The 27,917-nt window shown below is 40.6% G+C and overlaps 1 protein-coding gene across 4 annotated transcripts; it reads left to right on the top strand.

The window, feature by feature from the left end:
* The first annotated feature begins 1,621 nt into the window (after positions 1 to 1,621).
* On the top strand, positions 1,622 to 25,395 carry LOC125362052 (steroid transmembrane transporter SLC22A24-like). 4 transcript variants are annotated; one of them, XM_048360710.1, is made up of 10 exons: positions 1,622 to 2,215; positions 4,199 to 4,302; positions 8,291 to 8,445; positions 8,563 to 8,725; positions 10,288 to 10,411; positions 12,449 to 12,564; positions 17,109 to 17,323; positions 19,772 to 19,883; positions 23,143 to 23,346; positions 25,313 to 25,395. In XM_048360710.1, exons 1-10 carry the CDS (start codon positions 1,787 to 1,789, stop codon positions 25,371 to 25,373), a joined length of 1,683 nt encoding a protein of 560 aa, XP_048216667.1. In that variant the 5' UTR covers positions 1,622 to 1,786; the 3' UTR covers positions 25,374 to 25,395. The 4 variants fall into 4 exon arrangements, 3 of the variants coding, with proteins under 3 accessions (XP_048216667.1, XP_048216668.1, XP_048216669.1); XM_048360711.1 differs by lacking the exons at positions 19,772 to 19,883; positions 25,313 to 25,395 and having other exon boundaries at positions 23,143 to 23,344; XM_048360712.1 differs by lacking the exons at positions 19,772 to 19,883; positions 23,143 to 23,346; positions 25,313 to 25,395 and adding an exon at positions 17,589 to 17,754 and having other exon boundaries at positions 17,109 to 17,363.
* Positions 25,396 to 27,917: the final 2,522 nt, after the last annotated feature.

The raw sequence follows: 27,917 nt of genomic DNA, 5'->3' as shown, positions 1-27,917 counted from the left end.
CAATCCAGTACTCAATCATAAGTAAACCAACCCAACAGTTACCATGGCATTTCTACTACTATTATGGTTATTTCTATAGTCTATGACTATGATCATTTTTACTGTCTGTTACCATGGTTGCTACCTAGCTACAGAGGGGAACAAGGGCTCCCTATATTTTTAAATGTCAAACTACAAGAAACTAGTCTCACGGGTGGGGGTGCAGCCCTCTAGCATGGAGTCATCACAGGGTTTAGAAGCTGTTATAATTTTAACACTAAAACTTACATTTAGTCTCTCAGGTTAGCCCTTACAGTATACAGTTACTGCTGGGTACCAAGAGGTCAAGCCCTGAGCAGCAATGCAACAGAAAACACCACAGACTGCAACAACAGGTGAACTTCTGAGGCAGAAGGGTCACAAGTTTGAATCCAGCTTAAGCTATGTAGTGACACTCTCTTAAAAAAAAAAAAAAAAAGAAAGAAAGAAAGAAAAGAGAGTCACTAATACCTATAATCCTAGCTACTCAAGAGACTGAGACCTAAAGACTGCAATTTGAAGCCTGCCTGGGCCAGAAAGTTCATGAGACTTTATCTCCAATTAACCCTTAGAAAAGTGCAAGTGGCTCTGTGGCTAAACTGAGTAGAGCACTAGCCTTGAATAAAAATGCTCAAGGACAGGGCCCTGGCCCTGACTTCAAACCCAATGACTCGGGGGCTGGGAATATGGCCTAGTGGTAAAGTGCTCATCTCCTATACATGAAGCCCTGGGTTCGATTCCTCAGCACCCCGCATATAGAAAAAAAGCCGGAAATGGCACTGTGGCTCAAGTGGCAGAGTGCTAGCCTTGAGCAAAACGAAGCCAGGGACAGTGCTCGGGCCCTGAGTTCAAGCCCCAGAACTGGCAAAAAAAAAACAAAAACAAACCCAATGACTCACAGGCGCGCGCGCACACACACACACACACACACACACACACACACACACACAGAAGAAGAGGAAAAGGAGTTGGGCACCAATGGCTCATGCTTGTAATCCTACTACTCAGAAGGCTGAGAGGTCAGGATCACAGCTCAATGTCTGCTCCAACAAGAAAGTCTGATATTCTTACTTCCAATTAACCATTGAAAAGCTGGAAACAGAGCTGTAGCTCCAGTGGTAGACTGCTAGCCTTGAGCAAAAAAGAAAGTCAGGGATAGCACTCAGGGCTTGAGTGCAACCCCAGGACCAAGACACATACACACATTATTCCTTTCCTTACTTTCTGTATCCTTACTTCACCATTTCAAAAGTTATAAAACCACAATCACTAGTACGATTTAAACACTCACCAAAAATCAGCATTGACATTCAACATGCTACTTGGCTTTGCTTTAACCTAAACACATCTTTCATTAACTTCACGGAAAACTCAACTCTACCAAGAAAAAGCAGTGCTCTGTTCTTTTCGCAGAAACATTATGAAGCAATTAATTCCTGAGTGTCAAATGTCCTTTTCTGAAGGGGAAACAAAAAAGAAAACACTACTGGGCACGTGCCTTTTAGGTTATAAAAGCAGTTAAATCCTGATGAAGTGCAAAGATCACAGTCATTCTGTTAAACGCAAAGTACACATCTTCCAATAACTATTTAAGTGATCTAGCTGCCCAAATCAACATGACTTGTGGAAATTCCTTCCCCAGGCAAACACTGGTGAGACCGGGCCCAGGGAGAAGACAGTGAGTGGGGACAAGCACAGCACTGCTGGGCCTAGAGGAAGGGAGCTTTTCCCCTCTGAACCTAGCTGCATAGCAGCACTCACGTCCTCCATGGGAGAGACTTCTTGTGCAGTCCCAATGGGTTTTGAGGAGCTACTGGACCATGTTGGAGCCCGGGGAAGATTCCAGATCCTTCAGCTGGTTTTCTTGTATATTATTAGCATGATATCATATCCTCATGTTCTACTGGAGAACTTCACGGCAGCCACCCCTGAGCACCGCTGCTGGGTGCACGTCCTCGACAACCACACTGTCGCTCACAACCACACGGCCACCCTCAGCCAGCAGGACCTCCTGAGAATCTCCATCCCCCTAGACTCAAACCTCAGGCCAGAGAAGTGCCGCCGCTTTGTCCAGCCCCAGTGGCAGCTGCTCCACCTGAACAAGACCTTGTGGAACGCCAGTGAGGCAGACACAGAGCCCTGTGTGGACGGCTGGGTGTATGACAAAAGCTCCTTCCCTTCCACCATCGTGACGGAGGTAGGAGGCCCCATTTACATCTTCTGGGTGTCTGCTCAAAGGTTGTGGGATGGGGCTGGGAATGTGGCCTAGTGGCAAGAGTGCTTGCCTCATATACATGAAGCCCTGAATTCAATTCCTCAGCACCACATATATACTTAACACAGCCAGAAGTGGAGCTGTGGCTCAAGTGGCAGAGTGCTAGCCTTGAGCAAAAAGAAGCCAGGGTCAGTGCTCAGGCCCTGAGTCCAAGGCCCAGGACTGGCAAAAAAAAAAAAAAAAAAAAAAAAAAAATCAAAGGTTGTGGGATGAACACAAACAACAGACTTGCTTCAATACTCAGTCCCCTGGGGTAGATTATAGTCAGCCATTTTCCTTCCTTCCTTCAGCAAGTAAGCAACTGCTCAGCTGTACTGCCATGATGTTGAGTAGCTAAGCTAGAACTGGCTGAGGTCAGTGAATAAAACAAACGAAGATAAACCTGTTGTTATACCATGTAATCTAAAGAGAAAGAAAGATTCAAATTTAAAGTTTGAACATCAATTGAAATACCACAAAGGAAAATATTATGCCAGGTCAGTGATTCTCCATAGTACATAAATTTTTTGCCACAGCAAGTGTGAACATCTGTGCCAGGAATCTAGGCCTCCGCAGGCATTTTGATATTTTCTAACTGAATCAATTGTGTCCAAGATGAGGCATTGTATCTGCTGCATTATTGACTATTAAGAGAAGTCAAAGAGAGTTCATGTTAGTCACACTATAAAGAAAAGTTTCCACCTATAAAAAATCAATTTGTCACATATTCTCCATTATGGTAACTAGGTGTTCTTAAAATTATACTTTTCTATGTTATAAATCATGGTGGCCAAAGAGTATGTGGAGAGCCCAGGTGCTGGTGGCTCATGCCTGGAATCCTAGCTGCTCAGGAGGTAGAGATCTGAAGATCTTGGTTCAAAGTCATCTGGCCAGGAAGGTCTGTAATATGTTATCTTCAATTAACCACCAGAAAACCAAACCCAGTGCTGGGGCTCAGAGCTTTAGAATGCTAGCTGTGAGCATAAGAGCTCAGAGAGCGCGCCCAGGCCCCTCAAGACCAAGAGGATAAATACATACACACATATACTCAAAAGTAAATAAACACTGGGCTGGGGATATGGCCTAGTGGCAAGAGTGCCTGCCTCGGATACACGAGGCCCTAGGTTCGATTCCCCAGCACCACATATACAGAAAACGGCCAGAAGCGGCGCTGTGGCTCAAGTGGCAGAGTGCTAGCCTTGAGCGGGAAGAAGCCAGGGACAGTGCTCAGGCCCTGAGTCCAAGGCCCAGGACTGGCCAAAAAAAAAAAAAAAAAGTAAATAAACACTGAAGAAATACAATTTGTATAAAAGGATATGTAGAGCCAAATGCTCGTGGCTTATGCCCACTGTGCTATGTATGAAGGATTCTGAGATCTGAGGACTGTGCTTCCAAGTCAGCCAGCGAAATTCCATGAGATTCTTACCTCCAATAAACTACTCAGAAAAAGGCTGAAAGTATGTGGCTCCAGAGGTAAAGCACTAGCATTGAGAAAAAAATAACACAAAAAATTCAGGCACAGAGCCAAGGCCCAGAGTTCAAGTTTTAGGATGAGCACACACACACACACACACACACACACACACACACACACACACGTGAACGCACACACGCACAGGCGTGCACACACACAGAATGTGTGTAGAAGCTAATGTATGGAATTGATGGAGCAGGTGATCTGAAGGGGAAGAATAAGGAGATGAGGCCTGGGAAGATTGGGAACCAGAGACAGCGCGTGAAGGGTGGAAATGAGCTGAGCATTTGCAGGTGTGTGGACAGGCAGTGGAGAGCAGCTGCAGAAGAATTGGGACCGGAAGCAGCCTCCACACCCGCACCCCGTTTCCCCTCACAGCTAGGTGCTGACAGTCTGTTTCCACTGAAGGCTTCCACTCTCCTGACCCTGCTGTTTCTCCCTTTCTCTTCCAGTGGGACCTAGTCTGTGAGCACCAGTCATCCAAATCCATAGTCCAAGTAGTGTTCATGACTGGGTCACTGCTGGGAAGTCTGATATTTGGCTGTCTTTCAGACAGGTAGGTATCATTTCACTTTCTCTGTTGATGTTGATCAGAGGGCATCTTTTTTTTTTTATTTAAGAAATCTCTGGGACTGGGAATGTGGCTTAGGGTAGAGTGCTTGTCTAGCATGCATGAAGCCCTAGGTTCAATTCCTCACTAACAGAGAAACAGAAAAGTCCAGAAGTGATGCTGTAGCCTAAGTGGTAGAGTGCTATCCTTGAGCACAGAGAGGCTCTGGTAGAAAGCCCAGGCCCTGAATTCAAGCTCCAGGAGTGGGAAGGAAGGGAGGGAGGGACGGAGAAAGAAAAGGGAGAAAGAGAGAGAAGGAAGGAGAAAGGGAGGAAGCAAGGAAGGAAAGAAAGAAATCTCCATGTTATAGAAACAAGTGTTATATCATTGTTCTAATTATTTTCAACATGCCATGTGAAACCGTACCTTTTTATTGTTTCTCTCATATTCCCTTCCTGTGGTGGTACCCCCACTATCAATGTTTCTTATCTGAGTACCCTGGATACCTTATATATGTGTATTAGGACTAGGGAAGGGAAAGGGAATATCAAAATCGAGAGACAAAAGACCAAAAGACAAATGACTCCAAAAGCAATACTGACAAAACCATTAGGTGTAAACCAACTGTATAACTAATGGGGGGCGAGGGAAAAATGAGGGAGGAGGTAACAAGATGAACAAGAAATGTACTCACTGCCTTACATATGAAACTGTAACCCCTCTGTACTTCACTTTGACAATAAAGGGAGGAAAAAAGAAATCTCTTTTTGGTTTTTTTTTGCCAGTCCTGGGGCTTGAACTCAGGGCCCAAGCACTGTCCCTGGATTCTTTTTGCTCAAGGCTAATACTCTACCTCAAGCCACAGCACCACTTCCTTCTTTTTCTATATATGAGGTGCTGAGGAATTGAATCCAGGGCTCCACAGGCCATATTCCCATATTCCCGTATTTGTGCTTTACTCCAGCACCCAGCAGGAAAATACCTTTTAGAAGACACTTGAAATTTTATTTTAATTTGTATTGTACCAACTTAGATATTACAGTGTTTTCTACTGGACTATATGCAGAGTCTTTACTTAATTAACCTTGCTGTCCCTACTTCAGCTCTGCATGAGAACAGACACTGACTGACTATCCTGTCAGTAATCTCCATTGTGCCTCTATCTCCTCATTTATTTGTTTTTATATCTCCTATTAGCCTCATAGTAACATCTTACTTGTACAAGATTTCATCTTTAAATATATATTCATGCATATAAAGTATCTTGATTAGAATAACTCCATCTGTCACTCTTCACCCCTCTCTCTCCCCTCCCCTTTCCTAAATAATTACAGCAAGCTACATTGTTTCGTTCCAGTCCTGTATAGAAAGTATTTCACCACATTCACCATCCTTTACCTCTGTTCATTCTCTTTCCACAATTGCCTACACCCCAGACAGACATATTCCATCTTCCTAATGTTCACTTTAATTGACATGCATGCTAAGTGTTCAAAGGGATTTCACCATGGTAATTCACACATCCATAACCATACTTAATCAGATTATATATATGATTACATATAACATTATAAGGTATATGTAATTATATTAGATAACATATATTACCCTATTATTTAATATATTATACTGTTTTTATTAATATAATTATCATATATAATACATATGATATCTTATGTTTTTATATACAAACAATTATTTTTGATCCAGCATGCACATATGAGAGGAAACATGTGACTTTTGGACTTCTAAACGTGGCTTCATTTCATATGATGATCTCCATCCCATCTATCACTCTGAAATGATGACATTTCATTCTTCTTTCTGACTGAATAATACTATGCTACACATACATTTCCTTGATCCATTCAGGGCCTCTCAGTGGTACTGATAGCTATACCATTTTGAATAGTGCTTCCATGAGCATGAGTGTACAAAGGGCCTCCGTAACAGTCTGACTTACATTCGGTGGTATCACTAGATTGCACCATAGTTCTATTTTTAGTTTGTTAAGGAACATGTATAGGGATTTCTCCAGTGCTCACACTTCTTTACTGTCAAACAATACTATAAAGAAGGTTGTGTTCCAAAAAAGAATCCTTGCCAACATTTGTTGATAGTGTTCTTGATGGTGGTCCTTCTGCCTGCAGTGAGGTGAAATTCCACTCATTTCAGTGAACATTTCTTTGCCAACAGGGATAGTCAGCAGTTCTTCCTGTGTTGACTGGTCATTTGTCCTTTTTAATGTCCATTATGGACTTTGAACTCAGGACATGGGCGCTATCCCAGAGCTCTTCTGCTCAAGACTAACATTTTACCACTTTTAGAAACAGCGCCACTTCCTGTTTTCTGGTGGTTAAATGGATATAAGAATCTCAGACTTTTCTGCCAGGGCTGATTTTGAACCATGATCCTCAGATCTCAGCCTCCTGAGTGGCGAAGGATTACTAGGGCAAACTACCAGGGCCTGGCACAGTTTTACTTCATTTAGAAGTTGCTGTTCAGTTCATTTGCCCACTTATTGAGGGGTTGTTAATTCTTTGGAAGTTTGGGGTTTTTTGAGGTTTCTGTATATTTTGAAAATTAGTCCACTGTCCGTTATTTAAATGGCAAAAATGTTCTCTCATTCGATAGGCTGTCTCCCCAGTGTAGTAATGACTTTGTAGTCTACTAGACAGTAAATATTTAGCCTGATGCAATTATATGTCTCCTTTCACTTTTTTTTTCATTTTGAGCTTCTGTAGTTCTACACAAAAAGTGTCTGTGTCAATAAGTTGTAGCATTTTTCTCTCTTCTCTCCTACAGTTGTTTCAAAGTTTCAGGTTTTATATTAAGATCAATGTTCTGTCTTGAATTGATACTAATACAAGGGAAGCTATAAGGACCTAGTTTCATTCATTTCATGTCTTCTAATCTGTTACATCTGTCTTTTCTTTTGTGCCAGTACCATGCTATTTTGCTACTGTGGCTCTGTAGTGTAATTTGCAATGTAACACCGTCATGATACTTCCAGCTTTGATGTTTGTGCTTAAAATTGCTTTGATGATTCAGTGCCTTTTGTGCTTCTGTGTGAATTGTGTAAGATTTACCATGACAAATTAAGACTGATAAAGTAACAAGTAAGATGTTACAAAGTGGGTGTTCAAAACTAAAGCTTACAGGTTGACATCGCTCAGAATCTAGCATCACTCCCATGGAATTTTGTCCAAGTTGACTTGATAACTGGCCTCTTTCCTACCACACCAACACCAATATATCCATTTTCCTTTTTTATCTTCCTCTTTTCTGAGCCTTATCCTTGACCTCTCTTTGAGTCTCTCTTCTGTGAACTTGCCATTCTCTTCTGCAGGCAGAGGAGGTTTCCGAGTTGTCTATTATTCAAGATGAAGCAGATTTTCCAGGGCACAAGAAGCGAGACCCAGCTGACAGAGGCTGTTACTCCATCTGTCTGAAGCTCTGATGGACTGTCTTCCCATTCTCTCTGTCCAATGCGTTGGGCCTCCATCTTGACAGTGCACACTCACTAATAAACATAGCAGAACCCTATCCATCTCACTCAGGACTCTAAGAACAGCACACAAACTGGTCCTCCCAAATATGTGTGTGTCCTAGTGAACACACCTGCCAATGTCTCACATTTTATCTTCTTTCTTGTAAGGCATGACGTGGCATCAGAGCCCTTCTGGTGACCTTGGGTGTCCTTACTGAGAGACCGTGAACATCACACCCATTGGCTAATTCCTCGTCTTCTGTCAACTCAGTTGTTGGAGAATATATTAATTCCACAAGATCTCGGGTGTAATGTTGAGATAAATATTTAACATCATTTATATTCAATATTTATTTACAGAACAAAACACTTCACCTCGATAATACTTAATCTTTATAGTACAAAGATTCAATATCTATCTTAAATTTCAAGATGTGTTGTATTGTGTTTTTAGTGACATTGTTTTGATTCTTGAATAATCTCACATGGTCCAATATTTCTTAGGTTTGGGCGGAAGACAATCCTCACGTGGTGTTTACTCCTAATGGCCATCAGCGACACCTGTGCGGCCTTTGCTCCCACCTTCTTTGTGTACTGTTCCCTGCGCTTCTTAGCTGGGTTATCTATAATGACTGTGTTGGCAAACACTTTTAATCTCAGTAAGTCAGTCACTTGATCATTTAATTTCCTGTATGATATGAATGGACCTTGAAGTCCTCCTTTGGAAATAATCATTAACACTATGTAACTGTAATTACAACTATGTTGGCTTCCAGTTTTAGAGTGGACAAGACCTCTATCACAAACTATGACAGCAATGCAGACTTCCCACAGCACTGGGCAGATGCTCCTGGGAGGCCTGGCTTATTTCCTTCCCAACTGGGTCACACTGCAGCTGGTATTATCCATACCTTTGTGGGTCTTCTGCGTGTTCTCAAGGTATGGATGATGTCCCTGGCCTGTAAGTCTATTGAAATGGGGAAGTGAGATGTAGAGGGAGGTTCTGACATTTGGGATGTGTGCAATCCCCGGGCAATCCTCAGCTCTGCTCACCCACCAGCGCCCTTGTGCTAGTGAGAGACGAAGAGCCTGGAATGGCTCTCTGACAGGAGGCTGCAGGTGTGGACTTAGAAGTTCTGTATCTCAGCCACAGAATAATTATGGAATCTTTTTTTTCCTTTTTCAGCATATGTTGCTTGGTATAAAAGGGTCTCACTATGAGATTTCCATGTATGTAAATAATGGAGTTTGAGCATATTCACTCCTTCTATTAAGCCTTTTATATCACTTTTCCCTCCTTGTTGTAAAAATAACTTAATTGGTTGAATGTGCTGTTGTCCTGAAGTATGAACTTACATTGCCACACCTGGCCTCATCAACTACTCCTTTTCCTCACCCTCGGTTCCTAATGTCCCTTGCAAACAGGCCCCTTTTTCATATATGTGTTATATTATATAAATATGTATTTAGGTAGATTTTCATATATGAGTAAGCACATAATATCTTTCTGAGTCTGGTTTTTATCACTTAGCGTGATGATCTCTAGTTCCATCCATTTCCCTGTATGCAATATAATTTTTTATGACTAAGTTATATGTGTGTTTATTTCCATGGCTTATATTCTATTCCATTGGGATACATAACTTCCTGTCTTTTTTTTTTGTACTGGGGATCGAACCCAGGACGTTGCACTTGTGAGGCAAGCGCTTTGCCACTGAGCTACATCCCAGCCCCATAACTTATTTTTCTTCCAGAACCATCCTGATTTGTTACTATGGCTCTCTAACACAACTTGAAACCAAATACTGTGATACCTCCACCTCCAGTACTGCTATTTTTTTTCTTTTGTCCAAGGTTGCTTTGACTAGTCGCAGTCTTTTGCACTTCCTTATCAGTTTTAGGATTGACTTTTCTATGTCTACAAAGTATGTCACCAGAATTTTGATAGAGACTGCATTGAATCAGTAGAAAGTTTCAGTGGTATGTGTACAGGGGAGGTCATTCCATCTTTTGCTCTCTTCTTTAATGTTTTATAGTTTGAAATGTTGAACAAAACTGGTGAGGTGGGCATATTCCACCCCTTGAGTCCACACCTTTACTTCTGGTTTTTTGATCATTGACTGAAGTAAAATTCTCCTGGACTTTTCAGCCAGGGTGGTTTCAAACCTTGATCCTCACATCTCAGCCTCCTGAGCACCTTCGATTAAAGATGTGAGCCACCAGTGCTCAGCTTGTAGAAATTTATGAGGCCCTCTACAAGGATTAATTTTATGGCGTGTGGATAATATATGGATATTAACCATTGGAGTGTCAATTGATAATTGTAATATTTGTTCATTGTTCCCTGTTGTCTATAATTGCTTTAAACAAACATGCATTAATGGCCAGATATGATTCATACAGTCTACATTAAATGAAAAGGAAAATAAATTTCATATTAACATTCTGTATAAAATGAGCAATTAGCTGTTTACTGTAGCTGTGTTATCTTCTTTCATCAGGATGGCGGTGGAATCTGCTCGGTGGCTGATTTTTAGCAATCAAGTAGAAAAAGGCTTAGAGGAACTTAGGAGAGTTGCTCATATAAACAGAAAGAAGAATGCTGGGGAGACCCTGACCATTGAGGTGATCTCAGAAGGGGCAGGGTACTGGGAATGAATGATATGAGCTCACAATCCTATTATTTTGGGTCCTTAAGCCATACCCCAAATTAGAACTTTGTAAATGAGATTGAGATTTTTTTTTTCCTGTCAGTCATGGTCTTGAACTCTGGGCTTGGGCACTAGTACTGAGCTTTCTCCATCAAGGCTAGCACTCTGCCACTTTGAGTCACAGTGCTACTTGGGGTTTTCTGGTGCTTAATTAGAGATAAGAGATAAAGCTTTCCTGCGCAGGCTGGCATTGAACTGTGATCCTCTGATCTCAGCCTTCTGAGAACTTGGCTTCTAAGTGAGATCTTAACATCTCTGTCTTAGTTCCCCACAGACTTATTGTTGCCTCAGTTGAAAGGTACTGAAAAACAAATGTACACACGTTGTGTCAGAGACTTAGAGAAAAGAACATATAATTGTTTGAATAAAAGGGCAATTCCCCTCTCATTACACATACAGGAGAAAGTAGTCAAAATAACTATTTCTCACTATTTCAATAAATTATGGTTTCCTTTAGTGAAAGCATTTATTATCATTTTAACTTCCATGTATTTCATTCAAAAATTAACTATTTAACAGGTGACTAATATAAGCCCATAGCTCTAATATACACTATGGCTACAGCAGTAATGATATCAAAGTCCTTCCTTCTCTGGCCTTTCCTCTGGCATTATCAGAGAGTACGCAGATTTTGCCTGTGTAGAAAAGCTCCAGAGAAATCCTGTTGCTTTTCTTTTGTTCCTCTTGTTTGTTGAAGTTTTGGTTATTTGTCTCCCATCCACTTCCTTATTTCTAGAAGCCAGATCCTGATGTGGTTCAGTCATGGATACCCTTTACTCACTCTTTAAAAGTCTTTGAGGCTGGGCTCTAGTGACTCTTGCCTGTAATCCTAGCTAGTGAGGAGGCTGAGATCTGAGCATCAAGGCTCAAAGCTAGGACAGGAAGGAAAGTTTGTGAGACCCCTATCTCCAATTAACCACCAAATAGATGAAAGTGGTGCTGTGACTCAAGTGGTGGAGGGTCAAGCATTAAGCAGAAAAGCTCAGAAATGGTGCCTAGGCCCTGAGTTCAAGCCTCAGGACTAGCATAAACAAACCAACAAATAATTAAATAAATAAGTAGGTAAAAAGTAAATAGATATCTTTGTATACCTACAATGTGCCAGCACGGTGTTGGATATTAATAAGGGAATTAACTTCATCACATCTGCCAGGGAGAAACTTATGTTTTACAATGGGGCACAAAAATTAAGAGACATTCTAATACAGAATAGGTGCTAATACAGAATAGGTGCCTGGTATTTGTGAGAAAACCCAGGAGAAGTGTTCACAACCTCATTTTCTACTTTCTGTCTTTACTTGCATAACCTACAATTTTACTGGACCTGATAGAAGAGTCTGTCATATCCACCATTAAGTCTCCACAGATTTAATATAAAAATAACTAAGCTGTTAGTACAAGTTATAAATGCAAGCCTATTGCCTGTGCCTCACACCTGTAATCCTAGCTACTCAGGAGGCTGAGATCTGAGGATCAAGGTTACAAGCCAGACCAGGCAGGAAAATCCAGGAGACTCTTACCTCCAATAAACTACTCTGAAAAAGCTAGACGTGATGCTGTGGCTTAAGTGGTAGACACTAGCCTTGAGCAAAAGAGGGTCAGGGACAGGGCCTAGGCCCTGGTTTCAAGGCCCAGGACCAGCACACGCATGCACACGCACGCACGCACACACGCGCACACACACCCCTTAATCTCAAGGTTCTTTACTTGTCATTGCGTCAGTATTTTATTTAAACAGGCTTTTTTCCTATATAATTCCCCTGAGTTTCCCCTTCTTCCTGCATCTTTTGTGATTCTCCCCACATGAGACAGATTTCAATGTCCACATCCCCTAATAGGTAGGTTTCCTTGAGAATGGGAAACAACATATCTGTTGCATCTTCTAGAATTTAGCAATATAACTGGCACATGATTGACATCTCATGAATGGTTATGATGTTTGTTGTCCAAGTTTGTGAAATCCAGCCTGCAGGAGGAGTTTGATGAAGCCCAGAAGAAAACATCCATTTTTCAATTGCTCCACGCGCCCAGGCTGCGTATGATAACCTGCTGTCTGTGCTTTATCAGGTATGTTCCTTTAAAATAAAGTTATTGAGAGTGGGAATGTGGGTTAATAGGAGAGTGCTTGACTAGCATGCATGAAGCCCTATGTTTAATTCCTCAGTAACACACAAAGGGAAAAAGTCAGAAGTGGTGCTGTGACTCAAGTGATAAAGCACTAGCCTTGAGCAAAAGAAGCTCAGGAGGGGCTGGGGATATAGCCTAGTAGCAAGAGTGCCTGCCTCGGATACACGAGGCCCTAGGTTCGATTCCCCAGCACCCCATATACAGAAAACGGCCAGAAGCGGCGCTGTGGCTCAAGTGGCAGAGTGCTAGCCTTGAGCGGGAAGAAGCGGGACAGTGCTCAGGCCCTGAGTCCAAGGCCCGGGACTGGCCAAAAAAAAAAAGAAGCTCAGGGACAGTGCCCAAGCCCAAACTTCAAGTTATCAATAAATTCCATCTCCAATAAAGTATTAAAGAGGCAATTGCATTTATTCTTTCAAAAATAATACCATCATCAGTTCAGGTACTTGATTATTAAGATTAGGCCTGTTATCCTAGCTACTCAAGAGGCTGAGATCTGAGGTTCACAGTGGGAAGTCGGCTCAGGGTAGGAGAGTCCATCAGACTCTTATCTCCTATAAATGACTTAGAAAATGCTGGAAGTGGTGCTGTGGCTCCAGTGGTAGAATGCTAGCTCAGGGACAGTGCCCAGGTCCTGAGTTCCAACCCTAGGACTGGAAAAAGCAAAGAAAAACAGCAGCAGCATTATACACAACAGATCAGCACATAAGAAAAGAAAAATTATATTTTAGGGTGTATGTTTAATTACCACACCTTAATGTAACCTTACAAGACATCTCGATACTGAACTACAGAAGATATGAAAATCACATTTCTGAACAAATTTCAGCACTAGATATTAGCATCTGGAAAACTCTACTGTGAAACAATTTAAATTTTATCTTTTCAATTTTAATTGAAATAAAACTTAAAGAAAAATGCAGCCAGGCACCGAGACTCACCTCACGATTCTAGTGTTCTGCAGGCTGTGGTTGGGAGGATCACAGTTCACATTCAGCCAGGCAATAAGTCCACAAGACCCCACCTCAGCCAATAAACAGAGAGGGGTGGAGTGAGCACAGGAAGCATGAATAGGAGGATTGGGTCCTGCGTGGCCCAGGAAAAAAGAAAGACTCTACTTGAAAAATAATGAAACTAAAAGGCCCTGGGGTGTAGCTCAAGCAAGAGAATGCATGCTCATAGGCATAAATTTAAATTAAACAAGTACTATCAAAAAAGAAAAATGCACAAATCTTGTATTCATCTAGATCCATTTTATAAAACTATAAACCTATATATACATCAACCACACAAGCACATTTCATCCCTTGAATAATTTCTCTTCTATCCCCATTAAAAAAAATGCCAATTGTTTTTTTTTTCCACTCCTGGGGCTTGAACTCAGGGCATGCACACTATCCCTGAGCTTCTTTTTCTCAAGGCTAGCACTCTACCACTTGAACCACAGCGGCATTTTCAGCTTCTTCTGCTAATGTGGTACTGAGGAAGCGAATCCAGGGCTTCATGTATGCTACACAAGCACTCTACCACTAAGCCACATTCCCAGCCCATCCAACCATTCTTATCTCTTTCTTAGGACATTTTGCTTCTTTTCTTATTTTTATTTTATTTATTTGTTTGTTCGTTCATTAATTTTTGCTAGGCCTGAGCTTGAACTCAGGACCTGGGCTCTGTCGCTGAGCCTCCCTGTGCTGAAAGCTACCACTCTACTGCTTCAGTAACAGTTGCTACTTCTGTCATTTTCTGAGTAGTTTAACGGACATAAGAGTCTCACAGACTTTCCCTGCCTGGGCTGGATTTGAGCCATGAGTAGCTAGCATTACAGAAGTGATATACCAGCACCTGAACTATTTTTTTTAACTTTTGCTTGTTCTTGAATTCCATATGTATAAAAAAAATTATACACACACACACACATACACACATACTTATGCTTGTGTGTGTTTGTTGGTCCCAGGGCTGGAACTTGGTGTCTGAGTGCTGTCCTTGAGATTTTTGCTCAAGGCCAGCACTCTACCACTTGAGTCATAGCCCCATTTTTGGCTTGTTGGTGGTTACTTCCAGGTAAGAGTCTCACAGACTTTCCTTCACAGGCTGGCTTTGAACCATAAATGTCAGATCTCAGCCTCTTAAGTAGCTAGGATTGCAGGCTTGAGTCACTGACACTCAGCCAATGTATGTGCAGTCTGCATATGGGGAGTGGCAGAGTTCCTTTGCACCCCAGGTTTAGACTGCCCAACGAGAGTCATGGTCACACCAAATCACACACACACACACACACACACACACACACACGCTCACACACACTGGGTCTCCTGTTTGCTGGTGTATCTAGGACGGCCAGTCTGTGGTCACCCAGCCCGCGTGGGTGATTATGGGATGTTTCCTTCTTTTCTCTCCATGACCTTTCTGTCCCTCCACCAGTTTGGCTAATGCTAAACACAATTCCCAATGCTCTTCCTCTCTTCCTTTCTTCGGCATGTTGCCTTTCCTCTGCACACACTGGAAGCTTCTGATCTCCTGACCCTTGCATGGTGAATGTGTCTGTTCACTCAATAACCCTGCTCTTAACTTGGATGCACTGGAGCTGACTACCTGGAGGAAGTTCACTGACCCGCCCTGATTTCATTGCCCTATTGAAGCATAGCAGGGAGGACCCTGGGGTCCCCTCCAGGATTTCCCATCTCTCCCTTTTGATTTTTAATTTTTTTATTTTTTTTCTTTTAATTTTTTTTTCTTTTTGGCCAGTCCTGGGGCTTGGACTCAGGGCCTGAGCACTGTCCCTGGCTTCTTTTTGCTGAAGGCTAGCACTCTACCACTTGAGCCACAGCGCCGCTTCTGGCTGTTTTCTGTATATGTGGTGCTGGGGAATTGAACCCAGGGCCTCATGTATAAGAGGCAAGCACTCTTGCCACTAGGCCATATCCCCAGCCCCCCATCTCTCTCTTTTGATGTGGTTCTGTCTGTTGGTTATTGAAATGTTAGTGCCTCCCCATGGTGACTCACCTCCAGAGAGTGCCAGAAATGAGCTCTTTACCTGCCTTATGGTACTGTAATTCCTCTCTATATCACCTTTGTAATAACAATTAAAAATTTTTTAATTAACAAAGGAGAGTGTTCTCCAACTGTCCATTGCCTGAGATGCTATTTATTCATTGGTGTGTGACACTAGTTTTCATCTCACATTGAGCAGCTATAAGTTACCTGGGCCAATACTTTAGTGAATTTTAAGGCACAGCGTTAAAAAGAAAAGTCTCAGAGAATGTTTCTTACATACTAAGTCTTGATAAATGGGCTCTTCTTTTTTTAACGTACAAGTGAGTTTATCATTTTAAAACTGGCAGTCCCAATACTTGTATAGGAATAAACCAGTCTGGTCTGTTTGTTATGTTTTAGTGCCATTGAGATATAATACAATAGAGGAACAAAAACAGGTGTGATTAAGAGTTCCCCAGCAGCGCAAAGAAAACAAGAGCAAATCTAAAGGACCATGATTTTCTATTATTAGATAGAAAGCACCAGAAGGATTTATTGAAACAAGTTTTCTATCCTGGGTTCACCATACTGAGGCCCACTGGAGTCTGGCATGAGAGCCCTACCAGTGTGATGCGATCATCATTGACTGTATTACAGTAAAAGTGCACAGGACCCCGTGACTGTGGCTCACGCCTGGAATCCCAGCTACTCAGGAGGCTGAGATCCGAGGATGGCTGTTTGAAGCGAGCCTGGGAAGCATCTCTGTTAATATTTTATCTCAAATAATCTCAAAAAAAAAGCAAAGCCAGAAGTGGTGCTGTGGCTCAAGTGGTAGAGTGCTAGCCTTGAGCACAAAGAGGCTCAAAGACAGAGCCTGGGCCATGAGTTCAGTCCCCTGGACTGACAAAGAAACAGAAGCCTCTACTTGCTTATAAAAGTGCACATGATTCCACTGTATATGTTTAGCTTGAAACTCAGTTGTGCACATTTATTATTTTCACGATACACTTTTAAATATATAAGATATGTCTTATATGTAACATGATATAGTTTAAATTGGTGAATATGTCTTGGATATATGTACATTGAAGACATCATTTGCTGAATATATCACATATCGCATAAAGAGCATATGGCAACTGAAATGGACGTTACCAGAGGTCAAATGGAAGAGGAAAAGTTGGGAGTCCATAGTACTTAGTTCCATGGTTCTGAACCAGCATCATGATACAGAGCAAGTCACTTAACAGAGATTAATCTTATTTCTTTATCTAGTCAGTGATGAAGAAACATAATATTTTAAATTTATGAAAAATTATTATGAAAATATTTCATGGGCAGTAAAACATGATTCACTAAGCTTTGAACCGAATTCTAACATATAACACATTTGTGTGCACCTGCAGGGACCATGTTTTATTTCCCCTGGGAAAGAGAGGAATGAGCTGGTCTTTCCTTTTTTAACAATTTACTGTATCATTTAAAGTGTGTTTTTATTCTTTTATATTCAGAATGGCATTGGCTATAGCCTTCTACGGCCTGATACTCAACCTGCAGCACCTGGGGAGAAATATCTTCCTGTTCCAGATTCTCTTTGGCCTGGTCACATTAACCAGCAGATTCGTTGCCTACTTGCTATTGAATTATTTGGGCTGTCGGGGAAGTCAGATACTGTTATTGTTCCTGACAGGACTTTCCATTCTGGTCAACACCTTCCTATCCTCAGGTGAGAAAGGAGTTTGAGGGAAAGAAAGTACTGTCTCCTGGGTTGGGAATATGGCCTAGTGGCAAGCGTGCTTGCCTCGTATACATGAAGCTTCGATTCCCCAACACCACATATATAGAAAACGGCCAGAAATGGTGCTGTGGCTCGAGGTAGAGTGCTAGCCTTGAGCAAAAAGAAGCCAGGGACAGTGCTCAGGCCCTGAGTTCAAGGCCCAAGACTAGCAAAAACAGAAAACAGAGAGAGAGAGAGAAAGTATCGTCTACTATCTTCCAGAAATTTCCTTGGTTTACTCCTCTGAGCCAAAAGAATAGCATTGCCAAGAAAAGCCCTAGGATCCCATGAAGTTAATGTGAAGGCTTAGGAACTGTTCCTACAAGAGCTATTGGCAAGACTTTGGCTCTTACTAGGCTAATGTTCTTCAGGAGTGCCCTTTTCAAATCTAAAATAAATCTGGACACCAGCAGCAATGATACCTAGAACTAACTGCATGCATTGGGTTATTACACTGTTAGTAACAGTCGATGAAGGGAAAGATCTTACAATTATGTCCCCAGGGAGACACAAAGTCCTATCCCTGGAATTTTTTTCCGGTTTTTCAAGTCTGTCTAACTTAGTCAATCTCTCATTTGTCACCCTCTCCATGTCACAGTTTTTACACAGAGGCTCTTTGACTTGGATAATTTTTTTCAATGTGGTCGGTAATTGAGCTTGAAATCAGGGCCTGGAAGCTGTCCCTGAGCTCTTTGTTTCAAAGCTAGTGTTCTACCACTTTGAGCCACAGCACTACTTCCAGTTTTCTGGTGGTTAATGGGAGATAAGAGTCTCATTGATTTTCCTTTTCAGGCTAGCTTTGAACTGTGATCCTCACATCTCAGCCTCCTGAGTAGCTAGGATTATAGTGTGAGCCACCAGCACCAAGAAAATTGGATGGTATTTAGAAAAACAACAACAATTAGTACACATCTAAGATAATCCTAGCAAAAGATAGAATTGCTCAGTTAGTTATATCTGTACAAGCATATAAGATGATGCTAAGCAAAATGAACTCCAAGTTATGGAACAAGTGGTTTATCATTCTTATTCTTATTTTCAACATAACCATGTGAAATTATGCCCTTTTTCTTTTACCTTTTTTTCCCGTGGTTTTACCCCTGATATCACGGTAACTGATTTTGGTACCCTGGATATTTTATATATTTCCATTGGGAATTCCAAAATCGAGAGACAAAGGATAAAAATACAAACCAATGCAACTGCAATACTTACAAAACTATATGGTATAAACCAAATGTACAACTCATGGGGGGGGGGCAGAGAAATGGGGAGGAACGGTTAGGCAGGGGAAAAATGAGAGAGGCGGTAAGAAGTTGGATAAGCAATGCACACACTGCCTTACATCACTTTAACAATAAACAAATGAAAAGGAAGAGAACAAAAGAAGTACAACAACAAAACAATCTTGCCTTCAAGGCAGAGAGAAAGAATACAATAGGCAAAAGGTAAGACTGTAACCTAAATACGATTTTTTAAATTTTATTATAATAGTGATGTAAAGAGGGATTACAGTTGCATAAGTCAGGTAAAGAGGACATTTCTTCTTGTTCCTTCTTCAGTCATTCTATCCCAGTTTTTCTTTTATAATCTATTCCTAAATAGGAAATATATAGAGATGCTAATTTGATGATTACAGGAACATCAGTGGTCCCCTCCTTCATCATGTTCCCATGGCAGGAATATATTTTGAAGGATGATAGACTTGGGGACTCCATTCTTTATTCTGCTAACATTCTGCTGTCTTCTGGAAGTACCTTATTTTATAATCATATTTTAGACTTTTTTATTAGGTTTCAAAGTACCTTTGTCTGTTCTATCAGTGGTTACCAACATATTACTGGTTTCCAAATAGGAGTCCTAATGTTAAGGTTTTTAAATCCTAGCTTACCATCTAGAAATTGTGTTTCTCACAAAGTTCACTCCCAAATAAATGCAGGTTTCTTGCTAATATATATGGTGGAATAATTGCCTTAAATCAACAATTATTCCCCTGTTGTTGATTGTAAAGAGTTTGAAGCACGGCTCATTAACTCCTCAGATTTTATCCATGTATTCCTTCAAGATACTGATGAAGGTGTCCAGAAAATGTTTGGTACAACAAACCAAACAAGTATTTCCTGACTTCCCCTATCCCTGCCATGACTGATAAAACTCAAATGGGCCAGGAGAGTTGAAGCACACCATTTAGATTCCTTCATTCAGTGCTTAAGCCCAAACATTCTAGAGTCTAATTTCAGTAGCTTATCCATTCTACTGTTTCTTCTAGGCTATAGGTTGTTTACTACATATTTCCTGCTTGCAAATCCATCCAGTAGAATGTTGTCCTAATGGTTTGGGTTAGTCGGATTTCTTCAGTGAAGCATTCCTGCCTCTGATGGGTCTTCCTCTCTACAGAAACGCAGCAGACCCTGCGCGTGATTTTAGCAACTTTGGGAATCGGTGCTGATACTGCTGGTCTCACAGCCTATTCAATTCACAGCCTTAAAGTCACCCCTACTGTATTGAGGTACTGTCTCAAGTTTAAGACCTTCTGGCCTACAGAACCTTTAAAAAAAAAAAATCAAGATAAAACCTGTTTTCTTCCCAGAGAGGACTTTCTTAACTGCTGATGTTTACTATGGGGATAAAACTAAAACTTATTAAATGTAATATAGTAATTGTTAATAAAATATTTAAATGTGACTTTTAGAAGGAGCATGTTGCTACAAAATAGAAGGTATTTGTTAAACTGAGAGCCAACATTTTACTAAGAAGAAAAAAATTAAGACCATTTCCTGTAGTCAAGGATCAGATAAGGTTGTCTGCTCTCCTTCAATGTAGCGATTGAATTTCTAGCCAGAATAATAAGGTGAGAGAAAGAAATAAAGTTCATATAAATAGCAGAGGAAGAAGTCAAATTATCCCTGTTTACAGATGGCATAATTCTGTACTAAAAAGAACCCTAAAAATTCTGCCAACATGTTTTTATTTGATAAATACTTCTGTGAGTATAATAGCATATAAAAGGAACATACAATATCAGTTGTTGCCAGGTGCTGATGGCTCAGGCTTGTCATCCTAGCTACTCAGGCAGCTGATATCTAAGGATTGTGGTTCAAAGACAGCCTGGGTGAGAAAGTCTGTAAGGCTCCTATCTGCCGTTAATCACTACAAAATCTGGAAGTGCAGCCATAGCTCCAAGTGGTGGAGCACTAACTGAGTAATGGAGGCCTTCAGCTCAAGCCCCATGACCAACCAAAAAGAAGAAGAAAGAAGATGGCACATGAGGAGGAGAAAGAGGAGACAGGGAAGCAGGAGAAGGGAGGAGGAGGAGGAAGAATGAAGGAGGGAGGGAGGGAGAGAGGGAGGGAGGGAGAGAGAGAGAGGGAGGAAGGAAGGAAGGATCGATCTATTTTCTATTTACCAATAAAAATAAGGGTGAGGGGCTGGGGATATGGCCTAGTGGCAAGAGTGCCTGCCTCGGATACATGAGGCCCTGGGTTTGATTCCCCAGCACCACATATACAGAAAACGGCCAGAAGCGGCACTGTGGCTCAAGTGGCAGAGTGCTAGCCTTGAGCGGGAAGAAGCCAGGGACAGTGCTCAGGCCCTGAGTCCAAGGCCCAGGACTGGCCAAAAAAAAAAAAAAAATAAGGGTGAGAAAGAAAACAATTGCACTTACAAGAGCCTCAAAAAATTAATACCTGTGAGGAAGCCCAACTCAGGATGAAAGATATATTCAATAAAATGACACATTTTAAGAAATAAATGAATAAAGATAGAAAAACAGGTAGATCTCCCATATCTGTGGATCCATACATTTCATAATACAAGAATAGGTGTATTACTGGGGAGTCTGGTTCCAATACAAGCTGTCCCAAAATTCCAATGTCATTTTATAGAAATAGAAAAAAAGATCAGTCCTACAGTTCATGAGATTGCACAAGATCTCCTAAGCTCACAGTACACTGCTAGAGATGTCATACTGCCCAAAATCAAATTACACTATAGAGACATAGTAACTAACACAGCATGGTATCAAAACAAAATCCAAATACCTAGACTCATGGAAAAGAATAGAAGACATAGAAAAAATACACACAGCTTACAGTCATCTAATTATTAAGAAAGGGAGCAAAAAGTTATATTCAAGAAGGGGATAACCTCTTTAACAAATGGTTGGGAAAACATAATATCCAAATAGATACAATTCAAAGTACATTACTATCTCTCACTTCCTACAAAAATCTATTCAATTCACAATGGATCAAGATCTTAATGTATGGCCTGAAACTGTGAAACTCACTAAGGAATGAAAAAGACCAAAGACGAATTCACAGATAATATCTTTCTGAATATGACTCTAATTGCTCAGCAAATACCATCAAGAATTGACAAATGGTCTTTATATTCTGTGAATATAAAACAATTTATGAGCTGTGAAAGAAATAAATACCAAGTGACCAGAGAGACAACAGGATGGAAGAAAATATTTCAAACTGTTAATCAGATAAAGGATTAATATGCAGTGCATATAACAATCTCAAAGATTTAAACAGCTAAAGAACAATTCAATTAATTCTTAAATCATAAACAATTTATTAATAATCAAACATACGAAGTATAAAATGAGGAGGAGATGGAATGATTATGATTGAAGTTCTTTATGAGTGTGTATGGAAACAAAATAGTTAAATGTGTTAAAAATTGTTTTAAAAAAGAGCAGAGGAAGATAAAGAATAAAAGAGGGTAAATTAAATATGTTATGTATACATTACATAATGTAATAATAAACATCACAATAAAAATCCATTCTTATACAGTAATAAAAAAAGAAAGTGACTTTATTAAAGGACATGGCACATGCAGGCACATAAATTAATTTAAAATGGAGTGTCAGTGACTCATGCCTGTAATCCTAGCTGCTAAGGAGGCTGAAATCTGAGGATCATAGTTTGAAACCAGCCCAGGCAAGAAAACCCATGTGAATCCAATTTCCAATCACCAAAAAGTCAGACCTGCGTCTGTGGCTCAAGTGATAGAGCACTAGCCCTGAGAGAAAAAGCTCAGGGCCCAGGCCTTGAGTTCAAGCCCTAAGACTGGCGCCAAAAAGTTCAATTTTAATAACTGTTGGGTATAAGATGAACATATATCCTCTATTATGTTGACATATGCTTCTTCTAAAACTTTCATTTGGTGTTGTAGGTATCCCTGTTTTAAAAATGACAAAACTGGGGCTGGGAATATGGCCTAGTGGCAAGAGTGCTTGCCTCATATACATGAAGCCATGGGTTCGATTCCTCAGCACCACATATATAGAAAATGGCCAGAAGTGGCACTGTGGCTCAAGTGGCAGAGTGCTAGCCTTAAGCAAAAAGAAGCCAGGACAGTGCTCAGGCCCTGATTCCAAGGCCCAGGACTGGCCAAAAAAAAATAAACAAATAAAATAAAAATAAAAATAAAAATAAAAATGACAAAACTAATCAGTTATAAATTAGTAGCAGGAAATGTGACAATTGACAACTTGCTGTCAAAGCCTATGTGTTTAATAACTCCATTAAATAGATGGAATAAAGATCATAAATAAACATCTACACAATCCAGGCATGCTGTTAGGTACCTGAAATCCTGGCACCTAGGAGACCCAGTCAGGACCCTGTCAACCCTGTCTACATGGAAAGATCCGGACTTTAAAAAAAAAGGAGGAGGAGGAGGCAGAAAAGGAAGAAGAATGTATGTGTACAACTCTTTGAATATTTTCTTTATTATTTTGTTTGCAATCCAAGGTCAACAATTGGAGGCATCCGTATACTTTTTGGCAGAGTAGGGGCAGTGATGGCGCCTCTCTTCATGACCTTAGCGGTATATTCTCCCCGCCTGCCCTGGATTCTCTACGGAGCCTTCCCCATCCTTTCTGCCATTGCTGTCTTCTACCTTCCAGAAACCAGCAATCGGCCTCTTCCTAACACTATCCAGGATGTGGAAAACAAGTAAGTAAACACTGCAGTGGTCACCTGACTAGGGAGTGGCTGTGTCCAGTATATGTGATGAAAACAAAATGAGCATTTCAAGCTGTGTCCCCATCTAGGCTCAGACCAGGGCTGATCTGTTTGTATGCAAGTCCCTTATTCAATGGCAACCTCATCCCTATACACACAATTGTTTATTATTATTATTATATTATTATTACCTTTAAGTAGGTCTACAAAGGAGTTGCCATTTAACAAAGCAACTTATGAATCGAATGCATCTTCATCAGTCTCACCCCTCTTTACATTCTTACACATCCTTTCCTCACCCAACCTTTTCCCTCGCTCTTCTTAATTTTGTAGGATATTCTTGAATTCTTGAGGTTTAAGACTCATTTGTGGCTCTCTAGATCCCACAGGCTACCTGTTGGTTTGTTTTTCTTACTAGCATCAATTCATTGTACAATGATGCATCTTTTTTTAATTTAACTTATTTTTTGCCAGTCCTGGGGCTTGAACTCAGAGCCTGAGCACTGTCCCTGGCTTCTTTTTGCTCAAGGATAGCACTCTACCATTTGAGCCACAGTCCCACTTCTGGCCTTTTCTATATATGTGGTACTGGGGAATTGAACCCAGGGCTTCATGTATACAGGCAAGCACTCTTGCCACTAGGCCATATTCCCAGACCCAATGCTGCATCTTGATAAGAATCACCCCTCCATCACTCTCCCTACTTCTCTTTTCCTCTTCCCAAATCCGTCTCATCAAGTTGACACAGTCCATCTTACACCAGTAAGTTTAGTGGTAAAAAGGTCAAATTTAGTCAGTTATAAATGTCTTATAGTCTGTGGCTTTATAAGAGACATATATTTGCCAGGTGTTGGTGGCTCACGCCTGTAATCCTAGCAGTTCAGGAGGCTGAGATCTGAGGATCAGGGTTCAAAGCAAACCCAGGCAAAAAAAGTCCCCATGGGACTCTTCTATCCAACTAACCACTCAAAAACTGGAAGCAGAGCTGTGGCTCAAAGTAGTAGAGTTCTAGCCTTGAGCAAAAGAGCTCAGGACAGCACCCAGGCCCTGAGTTCAAGCCCCACAACTAAAAAATAAATAAAAGAAGCACATTCCCTGTATTTTCTCATAAATATGCTAAGACTTAAATGTCTTCTTTTCAGATCCCTGTTTTTATTACACACGAGCCCTATGAATACTCAATATATTATGAGGAAAGATATAAGTTTGTCTCGTAGATACCATACTGGTTATTTCTTCAGGCAAAGAAAAATTGTGGGACTAAAACCAGTCAAACAAGTAAATTACCCTCCTCATAAAGATGAACATGTTCCTAAATAATTGGATCCTATAAGATTTAAGCAAACTTCTGCCACAGGAAGTGGAAATTTTGAGGAAGAAGAATTTGAGAAATATAAAAACAACATTTAAGCTGGGCACCAGTGGTTCACACCTGTAGTCCTAGTTACTCAGGAGGCTGAAATCATCATGACTGGAAGCAAGGATGGGTAGAAAAATCCATGATACTATTCTCTCCAATTAACCACCACAAACCAGAGATGGATATGTGACACTCAAGCGGTAGAGCAGTAGCTTTGAGCACAGAAGCTCAGGGACTGTGCCCAGGCCCTGAGTTCAAGCCCCAGGCCTGGACACACACACACACACACACACACACACACACACACACACACACACACACATTTTAAATGAGGGAAAAAATTAATCCTTAAATTTTCCCTTCTCCCTTTGATTTTTCCCAAACACCAATGTCTAAAATGGCAATAGTACAAGAAGAAACATTCAATGCCACCTCGCTCAGCATGCCCAGGTGTCAAGGCCAGTGTCAAGCCCTGGAGTCTTGGGTAGCGAAGGTAGCAGGCAGAGCATATGCTTGTCTTCAGGCATGCAGGATGATTGTGAGCTTCCTCTACAACTTCATCTTTTGATTTTGTTTTTGTTTGGGTTTTTTTCACAGCACAAATATTTCAAGAAAAGTCAAGAAGGAAGATACTACTGTGAAAATAACACAATTTTAGGGAATTTCCAAGAGTTCATCCAAAGAAGACCAAAATAAAGGGGGGTGGGGGGAAATCAAGATTGTTTTCTTCTACCTATAAAACTAGCCATGTACATAGTGGAGAAATCAATGCCACCTCAACTCATGAAACAAATTATACCAATTCTCCCAAAATAATTTATGTTTAATTCCCCAAAACACTTGTTTTTATAAAAATAAATATTTCAAAAAGGTGATTTGCAAAAAGAAGTATTATTATTCAGATGATCCAGCAATGTTATTACTTGCTATCTATTGAGAAGAAATAAAATTAGCATATCAGATTGATAGCTGCACTCTCACATTTATATCAGGGCTGCTCACAATAACAATGGTGATTATTTATTGCTCACCTATTTATGGATGGTTGATTTACCAACTACAAATAGATGAGCAGAAAAGAAAATTTGGCATATGTATGCAATAATGTATTATTCAGACATGAAGAAGAATGAAATCATGAAGTGTGTATGTAAGGCAGTGGGTGGAACTAAAGATAATCATGTTAAGTAAAATAAGTCATGTCTAAAAGTGTCATAATGAAATAAATTATTTTGTGCAATTAATATACACTAATAAAAATGTAGTACATTTACACAATGGACTACTATTTGTCTATAAAAAATAAGGAAATCAGGGCTGGGGATATGGCCTAGTGGCAAGAGCACCTGCCTCATATACTTGAAGCCCTGGGTTCGATTCCCCAGCACCACATATACAGAAAATGGCCAGAAGTGGCGCTGTGACTCAAGTGGCAGAGTGCTAGCCTTGAGCAAAAAGAAGCCAGGGACAGTGCTCAGGCCCTGAGTCCAAGGCCCAGGACTGGCAAAAAAATATAAATAAATAAGGAAATCCTGTGTTTATGACAACCTGATAAACCTATAGGACATTATGTAAGTGAAATAATCAAGCTCAGAAAGACAAATAATACATGACTTCACATTCATGTGCAATCTGAAAAAAAATTGCTCTCATAGAAGTAAAAAAAATAAAATAGACTTGTAGGAACTGGAGGTATGGCTCAAGTGGTAGAATACAAGCTTCAAGCAAAAACCTGAGCAAGAACCTGAGGCCCTGAGTTCAAGCCCCAGAAAGAGAAAGAGTGATTATATAGTGAACTCACAACGCTTGATGCAAAAGCCATTTAGCTTTTAATACAGAAAAGAATATGAATACAAGTTTATTGTTTCATACATACATATACAAAAAGTGTCAATATACAAAATACCCTATTGCTATATTAACAATGAATTTTTATATATTCTTTGTGTCTGTGTATACACACACACAGTTGCACTGGTCCTGGGGCTTAAACTCAGAGCCTTTTTGTTCTAGAACAATGCTCTACAGCTCCACTTTCAGCTTATTGGTGGTTAATTAGAGATAAGATTCTCATAGACTTTCCTTCCCCAGGCTCACTTCAAATCACTGATCCTGAGATCTCAGCTTCCTGAGTAGCTAGGATTACAGGTGTGGTCCACTTTTGCCCACCTGGAGTACTTCTTACACTTATCGTACTTATAAATGGACTGGTAAATTAAAACCTTCTTGTACAGGGTTTAAAGAACATAACAAAAGAATTTTCCATTCAAACAAATAGATCGAGTCAGTTACTTGGTTTAAATGTATCCTGATTTTGAAAGCTTTGGAAACCATCAAGTATAGAACAAAGTCCAATGTCCAATGTAAATTTCTTAGTCTTCATCAGGTTCTAAATATTAATTATTATGAACAACTGTGAGGTTAAGAGTTGTAAATAAGTAACTGAAAAGGTAAAAGGAGAACTTTTTTAACAAAAAAGAAAACATTGAGCTGGACACAGTGGCTCATGTTTGTAATCCTAGCAAATTCAGAGGCAGAGATTTGGGAGGATTGTGGTTCAATCCGACTCAGGAAAAAAGTTTGCAAAACCCCTCTTAGTCAACATAAATGGAATGTGATGGTATGTACATGAAGTATAAATAGGAGGACTGTGGTCCAGGCCAGGCATAAATGCAAGACTGTATTGAAAAAATAATAACAGCAAAATGTGACTGGGGGTGTGACTCGAGTGACAGAGTTCCTGCCTAGCAATTACAAGGATCAGACAGTTCAAACCCCATTATAGAAGGAAAACAAAGCAACTTTGAGAAGCTCCTAAGACAAAAGGCCTGGAGGGGAAAATGAAACATGGAATTACTGGAGCTAGGCAGGCACTCAGTAAAGAAACACAGAGGCTAGTGTACTTGACTAGTGAGATTCCTATGAGCATGGAAGGCCACAACAGGACCTAGGACTTGACTAAGAAAGAGAAAAATCTCCAATACTTCGCAATGAAGTGGGTAATAAAACTGGTTCTTGTGTGTTGGCAAAAATTCAAGCAGGTTTGCTTTAATAAAGAACTTCAGGTTGGGTGCTGGTGACACATGCTTGTAATCCTAGCCACTCAGGAGGCTGAGATCTGAGGATCATGGTCTGAAACCAGCATGGGAGGAAAGTCTGTGAGACTCTTATCTCCAATAAATTACCAAAAGAAAGCTAGAAG

Source organism: Perognathus longimembris, chromosome 13, assembly GCF_023159225.1.
Source record: "Perognathus longimembris pacificus isolate PPM17 chromosome 13, ASM2315922v1, whole genome shotgun sequence".
NCBI classification, from domain to species: Eukaryota; Metazoa; Chordata; class Mammalia; order Rodentia; family Heteromyidae; genus Perognathus; species Perognathus longimembris.
This window is presented reverse-complemented; position numbering and strand designations above follow the sequence as displayed.